Below are 20849 nucleotides of genomic sequence, written 5' to 3' on the forward strand. Positions count from 1 at the left end.
TGTCTAGAAATAGGAGGCAGATGGCTAAGACAGACCCAAACTTCTTCACACAGGGTAATCACAGTATCCAAAAGAGCAACAGACAAGAGGATGCAGGACTCAAGCTTGTGCAAGTCTCTGCCTTTGCTATATTTGTTATTGTTCTGTTGGCCCAAATAAGTTACACAGCCAGGCCCAGACTCAACGGCTGGAGAAAGAGACTCCGCCTCTACATAGAGGAAGCTATAGTGTTCCCTTGCCAGAGCAATACACAGTGGCATGAGAACTGATGGCTGTATTTGTGATTAGCACGCTGAATCAGCCTTCTTTAACTCCTCTCAAATCTTATGATGTGGCCATTAGGACTGGCATGGATCACCTCACAGATCTGACTCTAAAGCTACATTACTTCCAAACAATGGTGGTAGAGATTTCAGAGACCAGCCAGTCCTTTCCCACACAGGCATTCCGCTAGCTCATCTCCACTCATGCATGAATATTGCTTTCTGTGTAGTAAGTAAAGCTAAGTGGTTGAGGAACCATTTATGTTTACAAAGTACTTACTAAGTTCAGGGCACATTTTGAAAAAGAGAGCCCTTAGTGGAGAAAGATGACTGAGGAAATTTGGTCTTTTGAGTACAAATAGATATTGTAAAAGATGCCCAAAATGTCCGTCTCAAGCCTTCCAATCTCATGGGCAGCCAGCCTCTGTCTACAATAGACTTCATGTGAAACCAAGAACTACAAAGTCCCTACCTGCTGCTCATGGCTGTCTATGCTCATCTTTCTTTTCTTCCTTTCTTTTAGCTCTCCTCTCCTAGATTTCCACGTAGACATTTTGCTACAGGAGGCAACTTCATCTTCTTCCTCAACTTCCCTCTTCTTCCTAAATTCCTGCGAGCAAGTTTTATTTGCAAACTAGTTACTTCTCAGAGTTGTGCGAAAGCACATCCTAGCTAGCCTCTTTGGCTTTATCTATATTACTCCCTTTTCAGGATGTCCACCCCTCCTTCTCCTGATAGCATCTGTCCATGGCTAAACCTCATTCACGAAGCTCCCGAGCAGCTGTCTTGGGTCCGATATTCTCTTATATGAAGACTCCCCTAGATGGGCCTGGGGCCTTGTTTCATCTGCATCATTGAGAGTGGTAAATGGGAAGTCATGGTCTGCCTGTACCCCCAACACCTTCCCTCCCTGAAAGCCTGGCACACAAGCTCAGGAGACACTATATGAGCTAATCTCCTGGGGGATACTGTTATTACTTTTTTTAAGTGCCTTGCTGTCCAACCATAATGGTCTCTTTCATAAAGAGACCAAGAAAGCCTTCACCTTTTCTGTGTTCATAGCACCTGAAACAGACTTTGCTATACAGTATAGGGCCTTTAAGGTTGTACAAGTTGGTGATATTGGTTACTTCGGTGTCTCTGGGGCTTTACTTGCAGCCCGCATGATTTTTCTCTTCCAGACAGCACCATTGCTGTTCACTAGATGAAGCCTGTGGCTAGTTTCAAAGTAGGTGAGGGAAGTGGCTATGATGAGATTTCCTGCCTATTGTATCTTCTTGTTTTCTGTTTGTTCTTCTAGTTTTGTTGTTGTTGTTTGGGTTTTGTTTGCGTGTTTGTTTTTTGAGACAGGCTCTCACTATGTCGCCCAGGTGGGTTCTGAACACACAGTCTTCCTGTCTCCACCCCACTGAATGCTGGGATTATGTGTGCCACCTTGCCAAGTTTCCTTCTGTTTACATTATTCTATGCCATCGAGATGCTGTGACTATTAAATGTGGCATCAGTCAAGATCTTGCCCCTTCCTGCCACTTCCTGTGATCATTTCTTCCCCACTTCCTCTCATCTTTGAGCTTCTCTGAAGCCTAGCATAACACCCTTAAATCTTCATTTCTTCACCCAAAACATTTCATCTCATCCCTGCTGCTCATCACTTCAGTCATTTTAATCCTTCTCTTTGTGCTTTCCCTGATAGAATATGGGTTTTTGTAGCTGAAGTAAGCTGAGCTAGAAATTCTCAGAAAGCTCCATTCTACTCTGCCCTGACTTTATTCATCATTGGTTTTCCTGGTCTACCTCAGTCTCAGAGCTTTTAAGATCGTCTGTTCCCATACTGTAATTTTTATGTTTGATTTCAATATCAGAATCGGGTTCAGGTTCTCTGCTAGTAGGGGACTCCCTTCACCTCCCCCACCCCAATGCGTTTGGTATTTGCTGGATATGTAATAGGCAGATATATAATAGATATGGTTTGTCTCCAAGCCCTGCCTGAATTTTATTAGATCCCATTAGCACAGCAATTATGATAATAATAATCTGAAGATAGATGATTTCTACAAATTCCTTATTTGTTGTACTCTCTTTTCTCAACTTTATTTATAATCATTATGATTTTGTCTATGAGGTATTTTTGAAGGAACTCTTCTTACCATATTGGATCAAGATCCCAGATGATATTCTTCCAGCCCTTATAGTTTCCATTTTTAACCCCTATGAAAATTCAAAGTAAATGGTTACTTGTGTAGTTATTGGATCAATGTCCAAAACCCACTGAGCTTTTTTTTTTTTGTTAGATAATAAGCTTCCTTTCCCAAGAGAATCATCCTTTCTTCATAGAATGGGATAAGAAAACACAGACAGATGATGTTAACATACCACATTACCTAAAATTGAAGGGTTTCCCCAAAAGATTTTATCAAAGCAGTTGAGTAATACAGTGTGTTGATTGAGGATGTGGACTAGGAAACCAGACTCTTTTCCTTTGAGTCCTGACTTTGTCACTGTCTGACAAAGTGGATTAAAAAGTTTATATACTATTTCTATGCCTATCTTTCTTTATCTATAATATGGTCGTAGTAGTATGAATCTTTACCTGGTAGAGCCCCTGTATGGATTAAATGAATTCAGATATGTATAGCACTTAGCCAGTTGCCCAGTGTAATTATTCATAAACATTACTGTAGTTAAATTTCAATTGTTATATCAGTGTGTACTAGTAATGGGGATTGAACATTCTCTCTCTCTCTCTCTCTCTCTCTCTCTCTCTCTCTCTCTCTCACACACACACACACACACACACACACACAGCTTGCATTTTTATATTTTCTGTAAAGGGACAGCAAATAGTCTCCTTTTCCTAGTGTCAGTTAGCTGTAGCCAGACCCTATGGGGATGAGGCTGGGAAGAAACCCCCTTGGACGTATCTCTACCTTTCAGAAAAATAAATAACTAAGAAGCAAGACAAGCCTAAGCAAAAAGAGATACTTTCATTTCGGTCTTTACATTTATGACTAGCAAGATAATGAAGGGAGGTAATTCTGAAAGCTTTATGTCTGTTTTACCGGTCCCTCAAGCACTGAGAAAGATAATAGTCAATGGATGGTGTCCATAAGGATTTTTTCTCCTTCTCCCCTGACAGCCATTGACAGGATCATTTTGTATTTGCAATTGCTGTCACTGAAGCGCGGAGAAAAGGCCCATGTAAGGCCAGAAGGATGAGGGGACTTTCCTGCAAGGATTTCTATTGTCATCACAATGGCAATAATAGTCACTGTAATTTCCATCCTGCTTTTCTATGGAGTGTCTACCTTGTGGAGCTTAAGGCTATGGGATTTGGGTCACATAAAATGAGACTAGCAGAAAATCATGCTTTGTAATCTTGCAAGAGTATTTTATTAAAAAAAACGGTAGAGAGAACCTTTGTAACAAGATGAGCATAATTAACATTGCAGGTCACTTGATGACTACAATTATTTATAGGATGCTAATAGATTTTTCAGAAGCTTTCAGATGCAATATCAATTTGACAGTCTTCCCCAGCCCCTCCTGTCTCTGGATTGTTAAACCACTGCTAGTTTTCTTTTGTTGTTGTTGTTGTTGTTGTTTTCCCTACAGACCTGGTTTATTATTTCAGGGAAGTGGTTGCAAATTGCAAGTAAGATCTCAGACGTCTTCTGGTAGTTTTTCTTTATTATCGACAATTTAACCATAAAGACAAGAGCCATGTCTTCTAATTTCATTTACACATATTCTCATCTCCTGGCACCCTGACCTGCACAGAGTTAAATTTCAGTGTTAACTGGCTTTCGGACACTAGGGACATCAAACCTTCCCCAAGTATGACTTTGTGGGAAGAGTCCTTTGTGAATATGAAAAATTTCTAAGAGTGGCTGAAGGTGGGGAGACAGAAGGTGAAGACAAGGAAAAGGGGCTGGAGAAGAAGTGACCGGAAGACAAGAAAGACAAGCAAGCAAGAGAGAGAGGGAGGGAGGGAGGGAAGAAGGAAGGGAGGGAGGGAGGGAGGGAGGGAGGAAGGAAGGAAAGAAAAGGAAGGGAAAGAAAGAAGGCAGGAAGGAAGGCAGAAAAGACTAAGGGAGGGAGGGAGGGAAGAAGGAAAGAAGGAAGGGAGGGAGGGAGGGAGGGAGGGAGGGAGGGAGGAAGGAAGGAAGGAAGGAAAAGGAAGGGAAAGAAAGAAGGCAGGAAGGAAGGCAGAAAAGACTGAAGGGAGGGAGGGAGGGAAGAAGGAAGAAAAAGAAAGAAGGGAAAGTAAGAAGGAAGGCAGGAGGAAGGAAGGAAGGAAGGAAGGAAAAAGAAGGGAAAGAAAGAAGGCAGGAAGGAAGGCAGGAAAGAAGGAAAGGAGGGAGGGAGGGAGGGAAGAAGGAAGAAAGAAAAAGAAGGGAAAGTAAGAAGGAAGGCAGGAGGAAGGAAGGAAGGAAGGAAGGAAGGAAGGAAGGAAGGAAGGAAGGAAGAGCAATCCAGAGATTGAATGGGCGAGAAAAACAGAGTGAGCACGCGCACAGGGCAGAACTACAACTCCCAGAGTTCCTTGCGGCCCCACCTCCCCAGACGCCTGTTTCCTAAGCAACCCCATTAAACAAGATGGCAGCCCCCGAGAAAGGTCCCCAGAGATGGGGGGAGCCCCCCCTCGGGCAGAACAACCCACGAAGTGGGGCCCAGCCTCCGCACCCAGAAAAAGAGCGTCCGTCTCCGTCTGCTTTCCCCATGGGACGGAAGCCACCAGGTAACTTCACCAAAACCTCCTCCCACTTGCTCCACCAGCTGGTGCAGCGCTACCAGGATTCCGAAGCGGAAGAAGAGGACCTGGGCGAGGGCGACTGGGAGTCCGACGAGTCCTCCGAGTCCGAAATGCCGATTTTGGAGGTGTGCTTCCCCCCAGCCCCGGCCCCCCGGCCCCGACCCCTCGGCCCGCCCCAGCCTCCCGGCCCCGGCCCCCCGGCCCCGGCCCCCCGGTCACCTGACCCCCGACCCCCCGGCCCCGGCCCCCCCCCCCCGGTCCCGGCCCCCCCCCCCGGTCCCCTGACCCCCGACCCCCCGGCCCCGGCCCAGCCCCCCGGCCCCGACCCCCCGGCCCCAGCCCCCCGGCCCCAGCCCAGCCCCCCGGTCCCGGCCCCCCGGCCCCCAGCCCCCCGGCCTCAGCCCCCCCTGACCCCCCGCCCCCTGGCCCGTCCCAGCCCCCCGGCCCCGGCCCCCCGGCCCTCCGGTCCCCCGACCCCCCGGCCCTAGCCCCCCGGCTCTGGCCCCACGGCCCCCGACCCCCGGCCCGCCTCGGCCCCCCCCCCCCCCCCGGCCCCAGCCCACTCCTCTTCCCGATGGCTCCCAGGACCCTCTGACCCCTGATTTCCAGAGTCTGCTTCTTCCACCCCCTGCCTAGAACCCCTCCAGACGCCTCCTTCCCTCCTGTTCATTAACATGGTACACTTCCTGTGTATGGGAGTGAAGCCCGCGCGTTTCCAGAGTTACCTCTCCGCAAAATCGTGGCCTGCTTAATAAGCAGGGGCTGCCCTTGACACCTCCGGCACCTGTTTCTTACCTTCTTTAAAGAGGGAAACAAAACGTACTCCTTTGCATAGTCTAAGTGCTCCCTCAAAGACGGAATAACTCAAAGATTTATGTATTGCTTAAGCCAGGGGTGTATGTGCCAGCAAAACACATGCACCTCAGAAGGAGGAATGGAATGTCCAAGGACAGAGGCCGTGAAAGTATTTCAGAACGTGAGGAGTGACTCCAGCACACCCACCTGGAATGGGTGGGTGGCGGCCTCACTTTTAACATGAATAAATTCCCACTCTGCTGTAATTGCTCCCCTAAGCACCACCAGTTTCCCTTCCTTTCCTCCACTTAGCATCTTCCTGCTCCTTTCTTCAGTCCACCTTTCCTCTTCTCATCATACCACCTTCCTCTGGCTACTAAGAAATCAGTTGCCTGCTTTCAAGAGCATACCGTGATTTGTTTTCATACAATACTTTATTAGGGCTTGTTGTTGTTGTTTTGGCTACCAGGAATGAGTGTTTTTCTTAATGTCAGTAGTTTCTTTTATGGGAGGTTTTTCTTTCACTTTTCCTAGTTTTTGGAAGCATAAAATTGCTTCAATTTTTTCCAAAGTGGATATAATAAAGGGAAACAATATTTCCAATATGTCACCATTCTGTGTGTTCTAACTTTCTTGTTTTGTTTATTTGGGTCTTTTCCTTGTCATTGTTTTTCGTTGAAACCAAACCTGTTATAGTCTCTCTCTCCCTCTCCCCTCCGTGTGTGTGTGTGTGTGTGTGTGTGTGTGTGTGTGTGAGAGAGAGATGTTAGTATTGGGGGTTGAACTCAGGGTCTGAGCACTGAATTCAAGGCTAGTGTTTTACCACTTGAGCCACACCTCCACTTCCAGCTTTTTAGTGGTTAATTGGAGCTAAGAATTTCATGAACGTTTCTGTTTGGACTGATTTCAAACCTGGATCCTCAGATCTCATACTCCAGAGTAGCTAGGATTGATGACAGGTGAGAGCCACTGGCACAGCTCTTGTTACGTTCTGTAAACCTGTTCCCTTCACAAGCTCCTATTTGGCTTGTCTTATTTTACCTTATTCTCCCCTCTAACTGGCAATGTCTTTTGTTACTCTTGAATGTCATCATTCTACATTATAGCTGTTTACCTTCTTCCCTTACTTGGATTCCTCTTCTTTCATCAAGTCCTTTTGCTCACTTTGAACATTGAGCCCATTTTTTCTACCCTCATCCACCCACTCCTCCCATTTTGTCTTTCTTCTTCTACTTCCTTCTATGTGGATTGCTTAAAGCTTTATCCATCATTTGTTGGTGTACTTTGCTCCCTTTCACAGTAACTATTGCAAAAACTGTAGCAGTGTTTTAGCAACTTTGAAATGTTTGTATGGTTTCCACCGGCTTCCACCCCAGAGGGATTCACAAATGAACCACCAGTATACTTTATTATTCTAATTAACACTTGCTCCTTGGCTATGGGGTTCATTAGTAGCATTGTTAATCTGTCTTCAGAATGCCATTAACAGAGTATAGAAGAGGTTGACTTGAATGAGTTATTATTCCTTTCTGGCTTGTAGGATGATTGTTAGAAAAAGTCCATCATTTCTTCTTACACTCCCAATATAAATATCGATTTCATGTTCTTATGGTCTATTCTGGCTTTTCATAGCATTAAGTCTCAGTATGCTGAATAAACTCACAAGTTTAAAAAAGAAACATTGGGACATTCGTGTTCATTGGTTTGTATTACATATTCTTAGCTTAGTTAAGGGTTGAAATGCTGTGATGATCATGAGTACCCACAATGCAATTAGTCCCGAACTTCAGAAGCCCTAATGAATTTAAGGGAGGGAATGCAGAACAGCCATTCAGAGCACGGCCTTTGGAATGAAAAAGATTTGTAGTTGAGGCTTGGTTTAGCCTTCTGTCAGTTGTAAGATCTTAGATGGTTTACTTAGCCTGTCTGTGTCTTATTCATAATGTGGAGATTATAATAATGTCCTAGGACATTTTTGAGGATTAAACGATATTTTATTTGTAAAATGCATAGTGTAGTACATTGCCATATTTTACTAAACAAACAGTAACATATACATTTATCTTTTAACTACAGCTGCTTAGCTCACTTATTTTTTTTTTTTCAGTACTGGAGTTTGAGCCTTTCTGCTTTAGTTATTTTTTCATGTTTTTGATTGTGATTTTTATCAGCCAGCCTGTACCACCACCCTCCGATTTATGCTTTTTGATAGTTAGGGTCACAGGCACATGCCACCATGCCTAGCTTATGGGTTGAGGTGGAGTCTTGCTAACTTTTTGCCTAGCCTGAACAGCGATTCCTCTGTTCTCTGACTCGTGTGTTGACGGAATGACAGGTGTGAGCATCACACCCAGGTACCATTAAACAATTTTGATTAGCTATCATTGAAAAAACATTTACAGAATGAGTGCTGGACCTGGAGCAATCTTGCTTACATCTGGGCCCCAAATTGATGCACAAACCCCACTAACCTAAAGTGGGTCACAATGCCTACTCATGGAATAGTTATGAACATCAAGTTTAATGAGAGGTTGTACTGGTTTTATGCTTAATAGAGTTAGAATGTCTGGTAAAGAGGAGACACTCAAGAATTTATAGATGTAATAAATAGTTGTGATGCTGAGTAAGAACTTGATTGAGGATATGCATGGTCCGTGCTCTCAAAGGAGATCAGATCTGAACGGATCACAGCAACCAGCATCTGTGGTGGGCTATACAGAGAGATGCTATACTGAGAGATGTATGGGCGATGGCTCAGTTGGAAGTAGCTCTTGTCTAGGTGGGGCAGGCTGATGGTAACTTTTGCCACTCAGGAGTTACAGGTGAGAGCAGACAAAGCAGCAGAGGCAGGGGCCAGATGATAGAAAGTTCTGGGCTGTAGTGGACATGAGCTTGAGACTCTTGAGCTGTGGAGAACTACCCTGATGGCTGGCAGGTACAGGGGAAGATAGATTAGAGAATAGTCATGACTATGAAAAGTTTCTAGAAACTTCTAGGAGGAGGGAGGAACAAGAAGAATCTGGATTGACAATGACAGTGGGAATGGGAGCCAAATAGAAAGCAATCATTTGCTATTTAGATAGGTAGTTGCTAATTGAATATTAGAGATCTTGGGTTTGGATATGAGAATCATTGTCCACAGCAGGAACCAAGGACAGATGTTGCCATGCATGAAGGAATGTGGGCATAAGAACAGGATGATGGGAAATCAGAGTGGAAACTGGAGCCTATGAAATCAGCCAGGAAGAACGAGAACCAGACAGGTCAAGAGTCGACTGACAAGCCGATGAAGATGAATCAAGGAAGGAAACTAGAAAGAACTGGCTAGAGATGCCGGAGAGGGAAACAGAGCCTATATGATGAGGGAGGCCAAGGCAAGAAAGAGTCCCAAGAACACCGCAATGAGCTAGGCTGCCAGGAGGTTCAATAGGGAGAAAAATTTCACATTCACTTTGCCTACTTGAGCAAGCCATGATATTGCCATACATATGGGCAAGGACCTGGGGGGGGGGTGCAGAGCGGTCCCTGCCCCCCTGCAGAGGGGGGATGCCATGCAGAATCTTGCCTTGGGAGCTTGGAAAACGCCCACAGCTCCCTGTCAAGGGCTATGGTGAAAACAACACTAGGCATCCCCTTTGGATGGAATGTCTTCTCATTTCTGGGAAATAACATACAGTAGGATGAGTTGGGTGAACTCCACCTCTATTCCCGCCCAGCCCTTGCATAAGACACTGAAATTTATTTAGGAAACAGGCTGATGGTGTGAATGCGTGAGATATTTAGCCATGGCATTTCCACCATCATTTGAACATAACATCTGTCTGTAGACGTTACTTCTTACTCTTCCCCAAAACACTAAAAACAGGTGTAGGGGAGGAAGGATTCTAACTTTGTAACATTCACAGTTGGGGCTATGAAATAAAATGACAGCAGGTTAACATGGAATTAGGCATACACATTTATTCATTAAATATGACATACACAGGGACATCACAAGAAACAATAAAATATCGTTAGTAGGGGAAAGGGAGAAAGGATGCAGGCCACTTAAAAGGAGAGTAAGTGCTTTTTAGAAGATGGGAGTTATAATAGTTGGTGACAAAGTTTGAGTGTGGCATCAACTTTTCTTCTCCTCTCCTGTGATAAGGGTTAATCTCCTCTGGTGGATGGAACTGCCCGGGGAGGGGATTTATGACAATTGCGTTCCTTTGGGAGGATCTGTCTTTCCGCAGATAAAAGGAGCTCAGAGAAAGCCTCTCCTTGCATTTGCTGTTTTTTCAAGTGCCTTCAGCTCCAAACAATCAATATACCAAAGCAGCATATGTGTGAGTGGCATGTCCAGAACTCCTTCAAAAAAAAATAACAGTTCCTATTTATAGATAAGGATATGAGACTCAGAGAAAACTATGCTTCCCCAAACTCACACATCCAAAAGGGGAAGAGTTCAAACTAGGCCTGTGTAAACCAAAGTCCACGTGTTACCTACACACATGCAGTGTTTCAGGCTAGGGGAAATCTGGGGGAAAAGAAATCCTTAAACAGCACAAGCCTATATACTATAACTCAGACCCATTAATTATTGGCTTCTGGATTAGTAAAAAATGCCTGGAGAGAGGGCATCTTGCCATCATTGTCTGCCCATCAGAATTAGGCATGTGGGATGACTGATGTCATTACTACATCCTCTGTCATCTCCTGATGTCAGTGTAATGTGCTGGACATATGGAGTTGAGGGCAGCACAAACATGACACTGGCTCACCTTTACCTCTTCTCTCTGTCATTACTGGGGAAAGTGTGTTGGGTTACTGTTGGTCCATGCAACACCCATAGTTGAAGAGCAGCCTCCTTGTGGAAATGATTATCATCCTTTCCATCTTGTAAGCTATAAGAGGTTTTTTTTGTTTTTTTTGGGTCCGGTCGTGGGGCCTGAACTCTGGGCCTGGGTGCTGTCCCTCAGCTCTTCAGCTCAAGGCTAGCGCTCTACCACTGGAGCTATAGCACCACTTCCGGCTTTTTTCTTTTTGCTTATGTGGTGCTGAGGAATCAAACCCAGGGCCTCATGCATGCAAGGTGAGCGCTCTACCACTGAGCCACCTTCCCAGCCCTTGTAAGCTATAAGAATCAAGCAAAATTAACCAATAGGAAACACACTGAAGACCTGTTTAGTTCCAGCAAGAATACCACTAATGGATTTCTTTCTAACCTCCTGTGAGGTTAAGCAGTTGAGTGTGACATGGCTCTAGGCTTAGGCAAACCTGACTTTTCATTCCATCTCTGTCACGTACAGATACACATGCAGCTTCAGGCAAGGTAGGCTCTAAACCTTAGTTTCTTCCACTGTAAAGTGGAGACATTAAGACTTGCTTCCAAGCTGTCAGAGGGATTACACCAAGTTGACCCACCAAGAGCTCACACGAACCTAATGGCAGCAGTTGGTAAACGACTGGTGTTCCCACGGCTCCAGGTTCACTCAGCTTTGAACTCCTGGCATAGGTGGCTGCCTGAAATATCAGTGACTAAGAAAAACGAATCTGGCAGACGTTTATTTAGTTGTCTGTAGTGTTTGTGTGTCCTTCTGCACTGCATTTTCTTTGGGGACTGGGTAAGGCAGTGTTTGTTCTCTGACGGGAGTCCTTTCTTTACCTGTCTGGGTGTGTTTCTTGCAGGAGGAATTTGATGGGGTCCTGAGAGAAGAGACTGTGGCTGAGGCGCTCCATAATTTGGGGCGCTCGGGACCTGGGACAGGGCAGGTCTACCTCGATCTCAGTTTATCGGTGAGTATGACAAGCTCTCATTGGCTCCTACATCCTGACACTGGCCATACCATGCAGTTTTTGTTTTTTCTTGTCAAGGTGACATACAGAGGGGTTTCAGTTACGTAAGTAAGGTAACGAGTGCATTTCTTGTCAAACTTGTTACCCCTTCCCTCAATTTCCTCCTCCTTTCTCTTCCCTCCAACCCCCCTCCCAAGTGGTACAGATCGTTTCCAACATACTGTCATGTGAGTATCGCTGTTGCATTGGTCCCCCTTGACCTTTGTCTCACCATCCTGTTGTTCCCCTGCCCTTCCCTAATTCAGATAAACATATATACAATACCAGGGAACCAAAATCAAATACAGAGGATATACCATAGGGGCAAGAACATACAAAAGAAGAAGCAAAAAAAAATCACATAGTACATTAACAACAACAACAACAAAGGAAAACCTCTTGTGTCCATGTCTTGGCGTTCATTTCCCTTAGTGTCATCTTATTTGGTCAGATATACATAGCTATGGAGCTCTTCTGCTCATCTTCTAAGCTTATCAAACAGGATTCATTTCAGGGATGGCTTTTCTTTGGTAGTCATTGTTCTTCTGGGGACAGTAAGTCTCAGGCCTTGCCTTGTGAAGGGGGTGGTGGAATAGATGCATTATGGAAATATTAGACTTCAAAGAGCACTGGCCAACAGAGTCCTCGGCACCCAAATTCCTTGTTTTCAGTCCTTGTTTTGCACTTTCTTTTATCTTAATAGTCTACTCAATGGCAATCAATGCTTTCTTTCCAGGAGGTTGAATTTGATTCTGTAAAACCAATCAAAAACCCTTTAAGAATTTTCTCTCTGATCAGTGAAAGAAATACTGAAATTTATGTCTGAATCCAAAGGAATTAAGTATTTTGATATTGACTTTCCTCTTGAAGTATGTCAAGAAGTAAGTAGCTTTGAGCTATACTTTATTTTCCAAAAAATACCTGTCACCGAAGGAAAAAAAAACTATTGTTATCCATCAGCTTTCAAGATTTCAGTCCTAGTCAGAAAGAAGCACAAAATCTTGGTCCCAGTTTTCTCCTAAGGGGCTATAAGTATCCACTCTTCCCTTCTTTTGCTTCCTATATGGTCTCAGACAAGTAATTTAACTCTTTTTTTTCCACTTCCTTATTATAAAGCACTAACATATCCCTTCAAGATTCACAGAGTAAATATAGCTACATGGGTGAGAAGAAAAACACACAGAAATTGTACTTACAGGTCCATGAACTAGCGCCTTTATGACATGGCTTATTGGTTGCTAGAATATTCTGCCTTGGATTCGAATTGCTAAACTGCTTCAGGAAAGCTGTGCTGTTGTTCACCTGTGCCTCTTGGCATATCCTTCAAGGGCAGCATAGTAGGGCTCTATGCTTTCCTTCTTGTTATTTTACTACTGAGACGGGAGATGTCTCACCCAGTCAGAGCACAGGGGACCTGACGCGCATATTGTGAGGTATATAATTCCTGCAGCTAGTACAGGCCACACAAATCCATTTCAGTCCACATTCCACTTACGTATGAAGTGCTATGCCTTAAGTTCATCTATTAAAAAAAAGCAATTCTTTAAATCTTATTTCAGCCAGGGGGAGTACAGCTGAACCTGTTTTGCCACTGACCTCCTTTCATGGGAGATACTCCACGTTGAATTGTTTGGTCTTAAAAACCCGTATTACTGAATACACTTTTTGCTTAGTGGTGCTTTTTTCTCCCCTCCTCATATTTTACTGATGTTACACATTATATTTTGTTCTATTATTTGCATACATATCTTCTCTTTGCCAAGATCACAAATTTCTTTAGTTATTTGTTTATATTTCCTTAAGTAATTGAACAAAGTGGTTGGGTGTCATCTGAGCATGTCAGATTGTGAGTATATTGCATTCTGATCAACGTTACCCTTTTATTATTTTCCCCCATCTCTCCCAATTACAGCTCTATCCCATCACTGTCTTCATTACGCCAAGCATAACAAAGTCTTATACCTAGTAGGAAACAGGTATCAGTACTTATTTATGACCGTTAGCAGTCTTCATTTAGCAATCATCATTACACTGTATGAGAACTTGCTTATAATGCCTCTCCTTTGGTTGGTCTTTTTCCTAACATGACATAAACCACAAGATCCAATTCTTTTATCACCCTACTTGAACTTCCCTCAAAGCAGAATTTTCTGGAATGAATTTTGGACAAGGATCCACGTGACTTGAATACTTTCTGTCTCTCACTTACTCGGTGACTTCTGGCCGCTTTTATTCGGCTCTGTACTTCATGTTCCTCATCTCTAAATTGGGAACAATCTGCTGTACAGATGTCTTAGTTTTGTTTGATCTGTTCAGATGATTGTGAAAGAGCTTTGAAAATGAGCTCTGGGAAGGTGTAGGAAGTATTGTTATTAATGATCTCCTGATTGAGTGTGAACTCTCTTTAAAACTTCATTTAAATTCTAGGCATTTGCTTTCTTACTTCTACTAGATAAAAGCTTTGTCTTTATTGCTATTATGTATTTTTTAAACAAAAAAATTCTGCTCTAAAGGTCTTCACGAACACTGCTTTAATTTGTCTTTTCATGTTGTATTCATTCTTGCTAACAACACTAATTTTCTTCAGAGAAATGCTATTTTTTTTTTTTTTTTAATGGAGCCCACAGTCTGTTCATGAAATCCCATTAGTAGTACATTTTAGATTCTGTTCTCTTCTATACTTTTGAAAGAAATCCTGGATTTCTTTCTGTCCACTGTTTTTTCTCCTCCCAGATGTTTACAAGAGGCTTGGTAGTAACTTGGTAAAGTCATGTTAAAGTCTTTTTTAAAATCTTTTATTTTCATAGGATTATGGTCTTGTTGACATTAGAATTCTGAGTAGATATGTTCACCTACAGAAGTTGGATCTTTCAGTGAATAAAATTGAAGGTATGTAAAATTAAATTCTATAGCATGTTTGTTATATACTAGCCTTGATATAAGTGGTGTGTAGATCAGTTTGCATATGAATCCTCTGTTTCCCATTCTCCCTCTCATTAAAAGAAGGAAAGAAAGAAGGAAGGAAGGGCCACTAGTGACTGTTAAGTGAAGATCAAGGCCCAGGTCCGCAGTATTCTGATGTGATTGAGATGTACTTCGTAAGGATGGAATGTTTGCTTTCTTTTTCTCTTTTATGAGAGTGTTCGTTATCTCTTAAGTATTTCCTGAATGTTTGATGATTCCTATTCTTTTCTTCTATTACTTAGTGTAGATGAATTAGTCTCTCTTTTTCTCACTGATGGATTCTTTTCTTTGTTTTACTTTTGCATTTTACATTTCAACCCAGACTAGTTCTATTATTATTTGAGCACCAAGAATGTCTCTCTGTGTCTCTCTGTCTCTGTCTCTGTCTGTCTCTCTCTGTCCTCTTCCCCATCTCTGTGTTTAGTTGATTCTTTCAGTGTTACAATTTATAGTTCTCTCTATATGTTTGTTAATGGCATCTTTTTCACATTTAATGAAATTAGTCCTATGATGGTCACATTTTCTTCAACACTTGATCTTTGTGTATGATCTTCTGATCTTATTTGATATTAGTAGCATGTATTTTTCTTTAGACTCTTGTATAAGTAAGCAAATCATAATTTCTGGCTTGCTTTCTCTGCTGATGACCTTTCTGGTTGCTTTATTTATCTGCCTTTTAAAACTGACAATTGTTGCTGATATGGTCTCTTCGTTTCCCTTTTTATTTCCTCGACATATGGCACTAATAATTAAAACATACTCCTTTTAATAGTTAAGAAGATTCTATCCCTTTTTAATCCTTAAGATGTTACTGTTGTTGACTTTAAAATTCTTTTCTAGATACACACACAGACACAGACACACACACACACACACACACACACACACACACACACACACTAAAACAAAACAGCCTGCCTATAATTCTAGCTGTGTGGGAGGTTGAGATCTGAGGACCTTGGTTCAAAGCCAGCCCAAGCAGGAAAGTCCTTGAGACTCTTCTATCCAATTGATCACTAAAAAGCCCTAAGTAGAGCTGTGTAGAACACTAACTTTGAGCACAAAAGCTCAGGGACAGTGCCCAGGCGCTGAGTTCAAGCGCCAGCGCTGGTGTGCACGGGCACACGTGCACACATATGCACACACATGCTGTTTTAAAAAATTACAAACAAGATCATAAATTGAGAGGATATTGGGGTGAGTATTGACATTCAATAGTCATCAGCCTTCTGTCAATCTGGTTCCATCTATCTCTCCCTGTCCACCAGCCCCAGGGTTATTTTAAAGCAATCCCCTATTATGGTGACGGTATCATCAGAAAGACTTTGTTCCCCCTTTAGTTATGAACAGGGATGCTCTGCACCTCTTGCCCGCGCCCCGAGTTCCCAGTGTTGATTTCCTTTGCTGCGTTGGGAGCTGCAGCCTAGGGGCAGGTCGGGTGCCGGGGAAGGCCTCAGGTCCTTATCCCTGCTGCCTGGGCAGCGAGGCGCAGCCGTGGCTAAAGCTCTCCTTTCCACTGAGTTGCTTCTTATCTCTCCTGTGTGGTCCACGTCCATTCATTCCTTCAGGGGTTTTCCGGCTGCGTTTTGTCCCACACGGAGCATCTTTCTTTTTGTGATGCCAGCCGTACTGATGTTCTGATGTAGACCGTATTTCAGCTGGCGTCGGAATCATCCTCAGAATTTCTGATCCCGAGTGGGGTTTGAGTATCTGCCTTTGGGTTACGTTGCTCTGTTGCGTTTATGCTGCTGGTCCAGGACCTCACTTTGAGAAGCGCTGATGCAGACACGAGGTGCTCCTGCCATCTGGTGGACAAAGTGGTCACTGCACCCAGTAGAGACCTCTCAGCAACCCAGGCCCGGGATTATTTCTGTCTCCATGATCCTGAAACACAGGCTGTCTACCAAGCGTAAAATACACTCACCAGCTCTTTACTAGGACTAACACAATTGCTGCTTCTGCTTTCAGACAGATATCTATGGTAGTCACGATTACTACCAGCCTACAAATAGTTGTTGTGCTCCAAAAAGGGCTTAGGGGCTCAGTGCAGGTTCATAGAGACCATTCCTGCTAGACATGTTAGCTGAGTTCAAAAGAGATAAATACAAACCGAAAAGCCTTCAGTTTCTTCTTTGGCTTCCTCTCACAAGCTGCCTTCCTCAATTCAGTCATTATTAAGTTTGACCAAAATGTTAATGTCCCAATGTATGTAATTCCATTTGGAATCCCCCTGGGTGCAGTCTTTTTAATGTGATATTCAAGTTTCAGGATATTTTCTTGGAATAAAATGCAGAACTCAGATGTTATTTTGAACCAATCCAGAGTGAAAGTACAATAATAGCAACAATCTAAATCACTTCAAATAATTAATGAGATTTAGGATTAAGTCCAACTAAAACAAAATTGAATTTACAACAAAAGAGAGTTGACTAATTATGTCATTTTCAGTCTTCCAAAAAGACTTAATTCTGTTATTTAGGGGCTAATTATCGAGAGGATTATCTAAGGCTTTAGTTTTACATCTTTTCCTCTGAGGCTGGCAATTTTTGGAGCTGTTAGGTGCTCACAGATCATTGGAGAATAAGCAGGGGATACGTTAAAGGCTTAGGCCATTGGTTTCTTGGCTATCCTGGAAATAGGTAGGTAACATTAAGTTGTTACCTTTAAGAGAGTTTCCCACACAATTTTTGGTGTGTTTTCTACCTTCTTGATATTATTAATGTGACTCATCTATAATATATAAGATGTGTTCAGGTCTGGCATATTAAAATATTGCAAAATAATATACCCTACTTTTGAAAAAGTAATTATCTCTAGTTACTTAGTTGGCTTAACTATTCTGTATCTATTTTCTTTCTTCCAGATTTGTCTTGTGTGAGTTGCATGCCTTATCTTCTAGAACTTAATGCTTCTCAAAATAGACTGACTACATTCTTCCATTTCAAGCCGCCCAAAAATCTCAAGGTATACTTATCACTATTTTGATTTTCAAAATATAGTAAATAAGCAAAATAGTGCTAAAGTAGATACACTAGAGAGAATAAAAAGTAGGAGTATATAGTATATGTGTCTGGATTGAAATTTTTAAAAGGAGTACTTACGCATCATTTGCTTTGGAGACGGGTGGTCATCTGTCAACAGCTATTATCTTTTTAGGAAGCTTTGCTGAAACTTAGTGTTCAAAGAATGACTTTTCTCTCTTCTTGCCCATCTTTAACTAGTCATTATTGTGCTTCTTTTGTGATAGCATGGCAATTTTATCTGAAAAGCCTATAAAACTTGTTTAGGGTCTCCGCTTTTGCCATTTTTATTTCACCTCTACTCTTTAAGAAAAAATAATGGGTTCAGATCCCCACTCTTGATTCTGTTTTTCTGAAGCAGGAACGAGCTCCGTGTGACTAGTTCACCATGCTGGAGTGATGTTCCTTCATTACACCGGAACCCAGGTCGCCTGTGGCTCTTAGGAAAATGAGATGGTCGCCTGGCAGTGTGGGAGGGGCCCCGGGCTGTGATTCTAGTCCAGCCAAATGTCCTGGCTGCTGGCCCGTGGGCCAGACTTATGGACAAGTTGTGGAGCACTGGCTGCCAACTTGACTACACGTTGAAATCAACTGGGGGAATTTAAGAACTACTGAGGTTTGGAATCCATTGCCAATAACCCTGCAAGTAGCTGAGGGTAAAGCCTGACCTTTTGTCATGTTAGTACCCCCGCCCCAACTGACTGTACCATACTGACAATTTTAGAGCCATTCGAATATTTAAAAAATTATTTTAAGGACTAGAGGAATAGCTCAGCAGGAGAGCACCTGCCCAGCATGTACTAGGCCCTTGTTCAAACCCCAGTAAACACACACACACACACAGATACACACACACATACACACAAAGGTATTTTAAGGACTGACCAACTATTACACACTATTATCTAATCCTTTTCTTAATAAACCAAGTTAGGTGAGATCTAAAAGATTCTACTGAGGCTTACCCAAAGATGCCCAAAGATGAGAAAGCATTTGAAACCAAGAATTCGCTGTTCTCCATATGCCATTGAAGCAACTTAATTTCTTCTTCTATTATTCCGTATCATTCCATCTTATCAGTCATGTGGTTTTCCCTCTGGGAGTTTCAGTTCCCCCCTGGGTGCCATGTGAGGTGCCATCGTCCTCAGTGTGAGCCGTGCTCTCTCAGGCTCCTCAAGAATGGTACTTGCAGCACTGAATAGATTCTCTTCTGCTGCCCTGGTCACCTGACTCTGAGCCAGGGAAACCAAGCCCCAGACCACCCAGGGGAGGCGTTAGGACCCCATGAGGATACCGTGCTGTGTTGATTGAGGCCTCCCAGTGCTTTCAACCCACCATCTTATGTAATCTTCCCAGCAAGGCTGTGACCAGCTGGTACTGCCCCATTTCACAGATGGGAAACACTGAGGCCCACAAAGGTGAAGCATCGTACTTCATCTTTGCAGGGAAGTAGAAAGACTGAGATGGAACCAGTGGTTGAGACCCCCCTCCCATCCCCAAGTCCCCATGTGTCCCCTGAAAATCAGGCTTGAGTTAGAACTATTTCCTACCCTCTTGATAAGGTAGACTTGCTTCTTACTTGGGGTCTGTGGTGCTCATGCTACTAACCAGAGGGAGCAGGCAGGGGTGGGGCCTGACCCTCTGTGTCTTTCTTCAAATCCTTCTGATATTCGAAGGAGAAGAATGAATTTGATTTGATGGGCTCTGAGTTCCAAGGGAGTCAGAACAATATCATAACCCTTGTGAATTTCTCCATGAACCCTAACCTCATGAGCACCTAGGGGGTGCAGCACTAGCTTTAGCCCTGACAGAGGTGTAGGTAATGGACAGCCGTGCTATGCTACACGAAGGAAAGGTGTGAGGAAGAAATGTCAATTACAGGTAGGCCCACAGAATGGTAAGTTCATTCTAGTTTGTTATTAGATAGAAGGAAAGAAATGAATGTTAAATTCCATGTATACCATGCCAAGCTTATTAAGTTTTCTATGCTTCCTGTTGGTGCATGAACAAATTTCTTTCCGTTTTGTTTTCCTTAATGCCATTTTGTTTGTACATTTCTATTTCTTCCTGTGAGTTTAGCCTCTGGGTTTTGCTGACAAGGTAACCCCACTGTGACATTTGTAATGGGCCTGACCAGGTTACTACTCTTGCCTTTGAATGGTTTCTAACTTGGTATTTCATGTAGAAAAGTGTTCTCTTAGTAAATTGTTGGGACTAGAATCACCATTTGAAAGGCTATGAGAAGATAATACTAGTAAGACAAGTGCTTGCTATATTATTGTTCAGTGATTGCTGTACTCGTGGGACGAGTCCTGGGGCTTGACCTCAGAGCCTGGATACTCTCCTTGAGCATTTCTTCTCAAAGCTAGTGCTCTACCACTTGAGCCACAGCTCCACTTCTGGCTGTTTTCGGTGCTTAATTAGCGATAAGAGTCTCATAGTCTTTCCTTCCTGGGTTGGCTGTGAACTGAGATCCTCAGATCCCAACCTCCTGAGTAGCTAGGATTATAGACATGAACAACAGCACCAGCTCTTTTTTTCTTTTAAAATAACTTTGTTTTTGTCTAGTAGATGAATTAAAGTTATTTCTTCTTTTTTAATCTTTTTTTTTTTTTTTTTTTAAAACTAAGACCATCAGAGGTTGCTATAAAGGTCTCTTCCTTAGAGTCAATTTTGAGAAATGATACAGAGTTGAACAGATGTGGCCTAAGAGACAAATAAATACTCTCCTGTTAGCTAGGGGTCCCAAGGGATCCTAGTGACATAGGAACAGAAAAGGTCAAGAAATGAAGAAATGAAGTGAGGTGGAAATGCAGCTGAGGCAGATGGATCTGGAAGGCCAAGAAAATGTTACCGCTGTGCGGGAGGCGGGGCTGTGCGGGAGGCGGGGCTGTGCGGGAGGCGGGGCTGTGCGGGAGGCGGGGCTGTGCGGGAGGCGGGGCTGTGCGGGAGGCGGGGCTGTGCGGGAGGCGGGGCTGTGCGGGAGGCGGGGCTGTGCGGGAGGCGAGGCTGTGGGAGGCGAAGCCGGTGGCTGGGAAGGCAGCCCTGCGAGCGCAGGGAAGCCTGGCCTTAGTGCCCCTCAGCCTGGGCAGACACGATGGGTGTCTTATCTAGAAAATGGTTAGAGACAGAGGACTACTTTGGCCTTAGTCTACATTCTATCAGTATACTAAGTAATGAATTCAAAGTCTGTGTTCACAAATCTTTCCTCTAGGTGCGAGTAATCACTGGGGGTGAATC

General features: G+C 43.4%; 1 protein-coding gene across 1 annotated transcript in view; it reads left to right on the plus strand.

Moving 5' to 3' along the window:
• The first annotated feature begins 4859 nt into the window (after window positions 1-4859).
• Window positions 4860-20849, plus strand: part of Lrguk (leucine rich repeats and guanylate kinase domain containing) — an 89696-nt gene continuing 73706 nt past the window's right edge. The window contains exons 1-4 of the mRNA XM_042695904.1: window positions 4860-5141; window positions 11479-11586; window positions 14433-14514; window positions 17453-17553. Of these exons, the coding sequence (XP_042551838.1) occupies window positions 4860-5141; window positions 11479-11586; window positions 14433-14514; window positions 17453-17553 (573 nt within the window). The remainder of the gene's footprint in view (window positions 5142-11478; window positions 11587-14432; window positions 14515-17452; window positions 17554-20849) is intronic.

The sequence above is a fragment of the Dipodomys spectabilis genome, unplaced genomic scaffold (assembly GCF_019054845.1).
Source record: "Dipodomys spectabilis isolate Male_0828 unplaced genomic scaffold, ASM1905484v1 ptg000197l, whole genome shotgun sequence".
NCBI lineage: Eukaryota > Metazoa > Chordata > Mammalia > Rodentia > Heteromyidae > Dipodomys > Dipodomys spectabilis.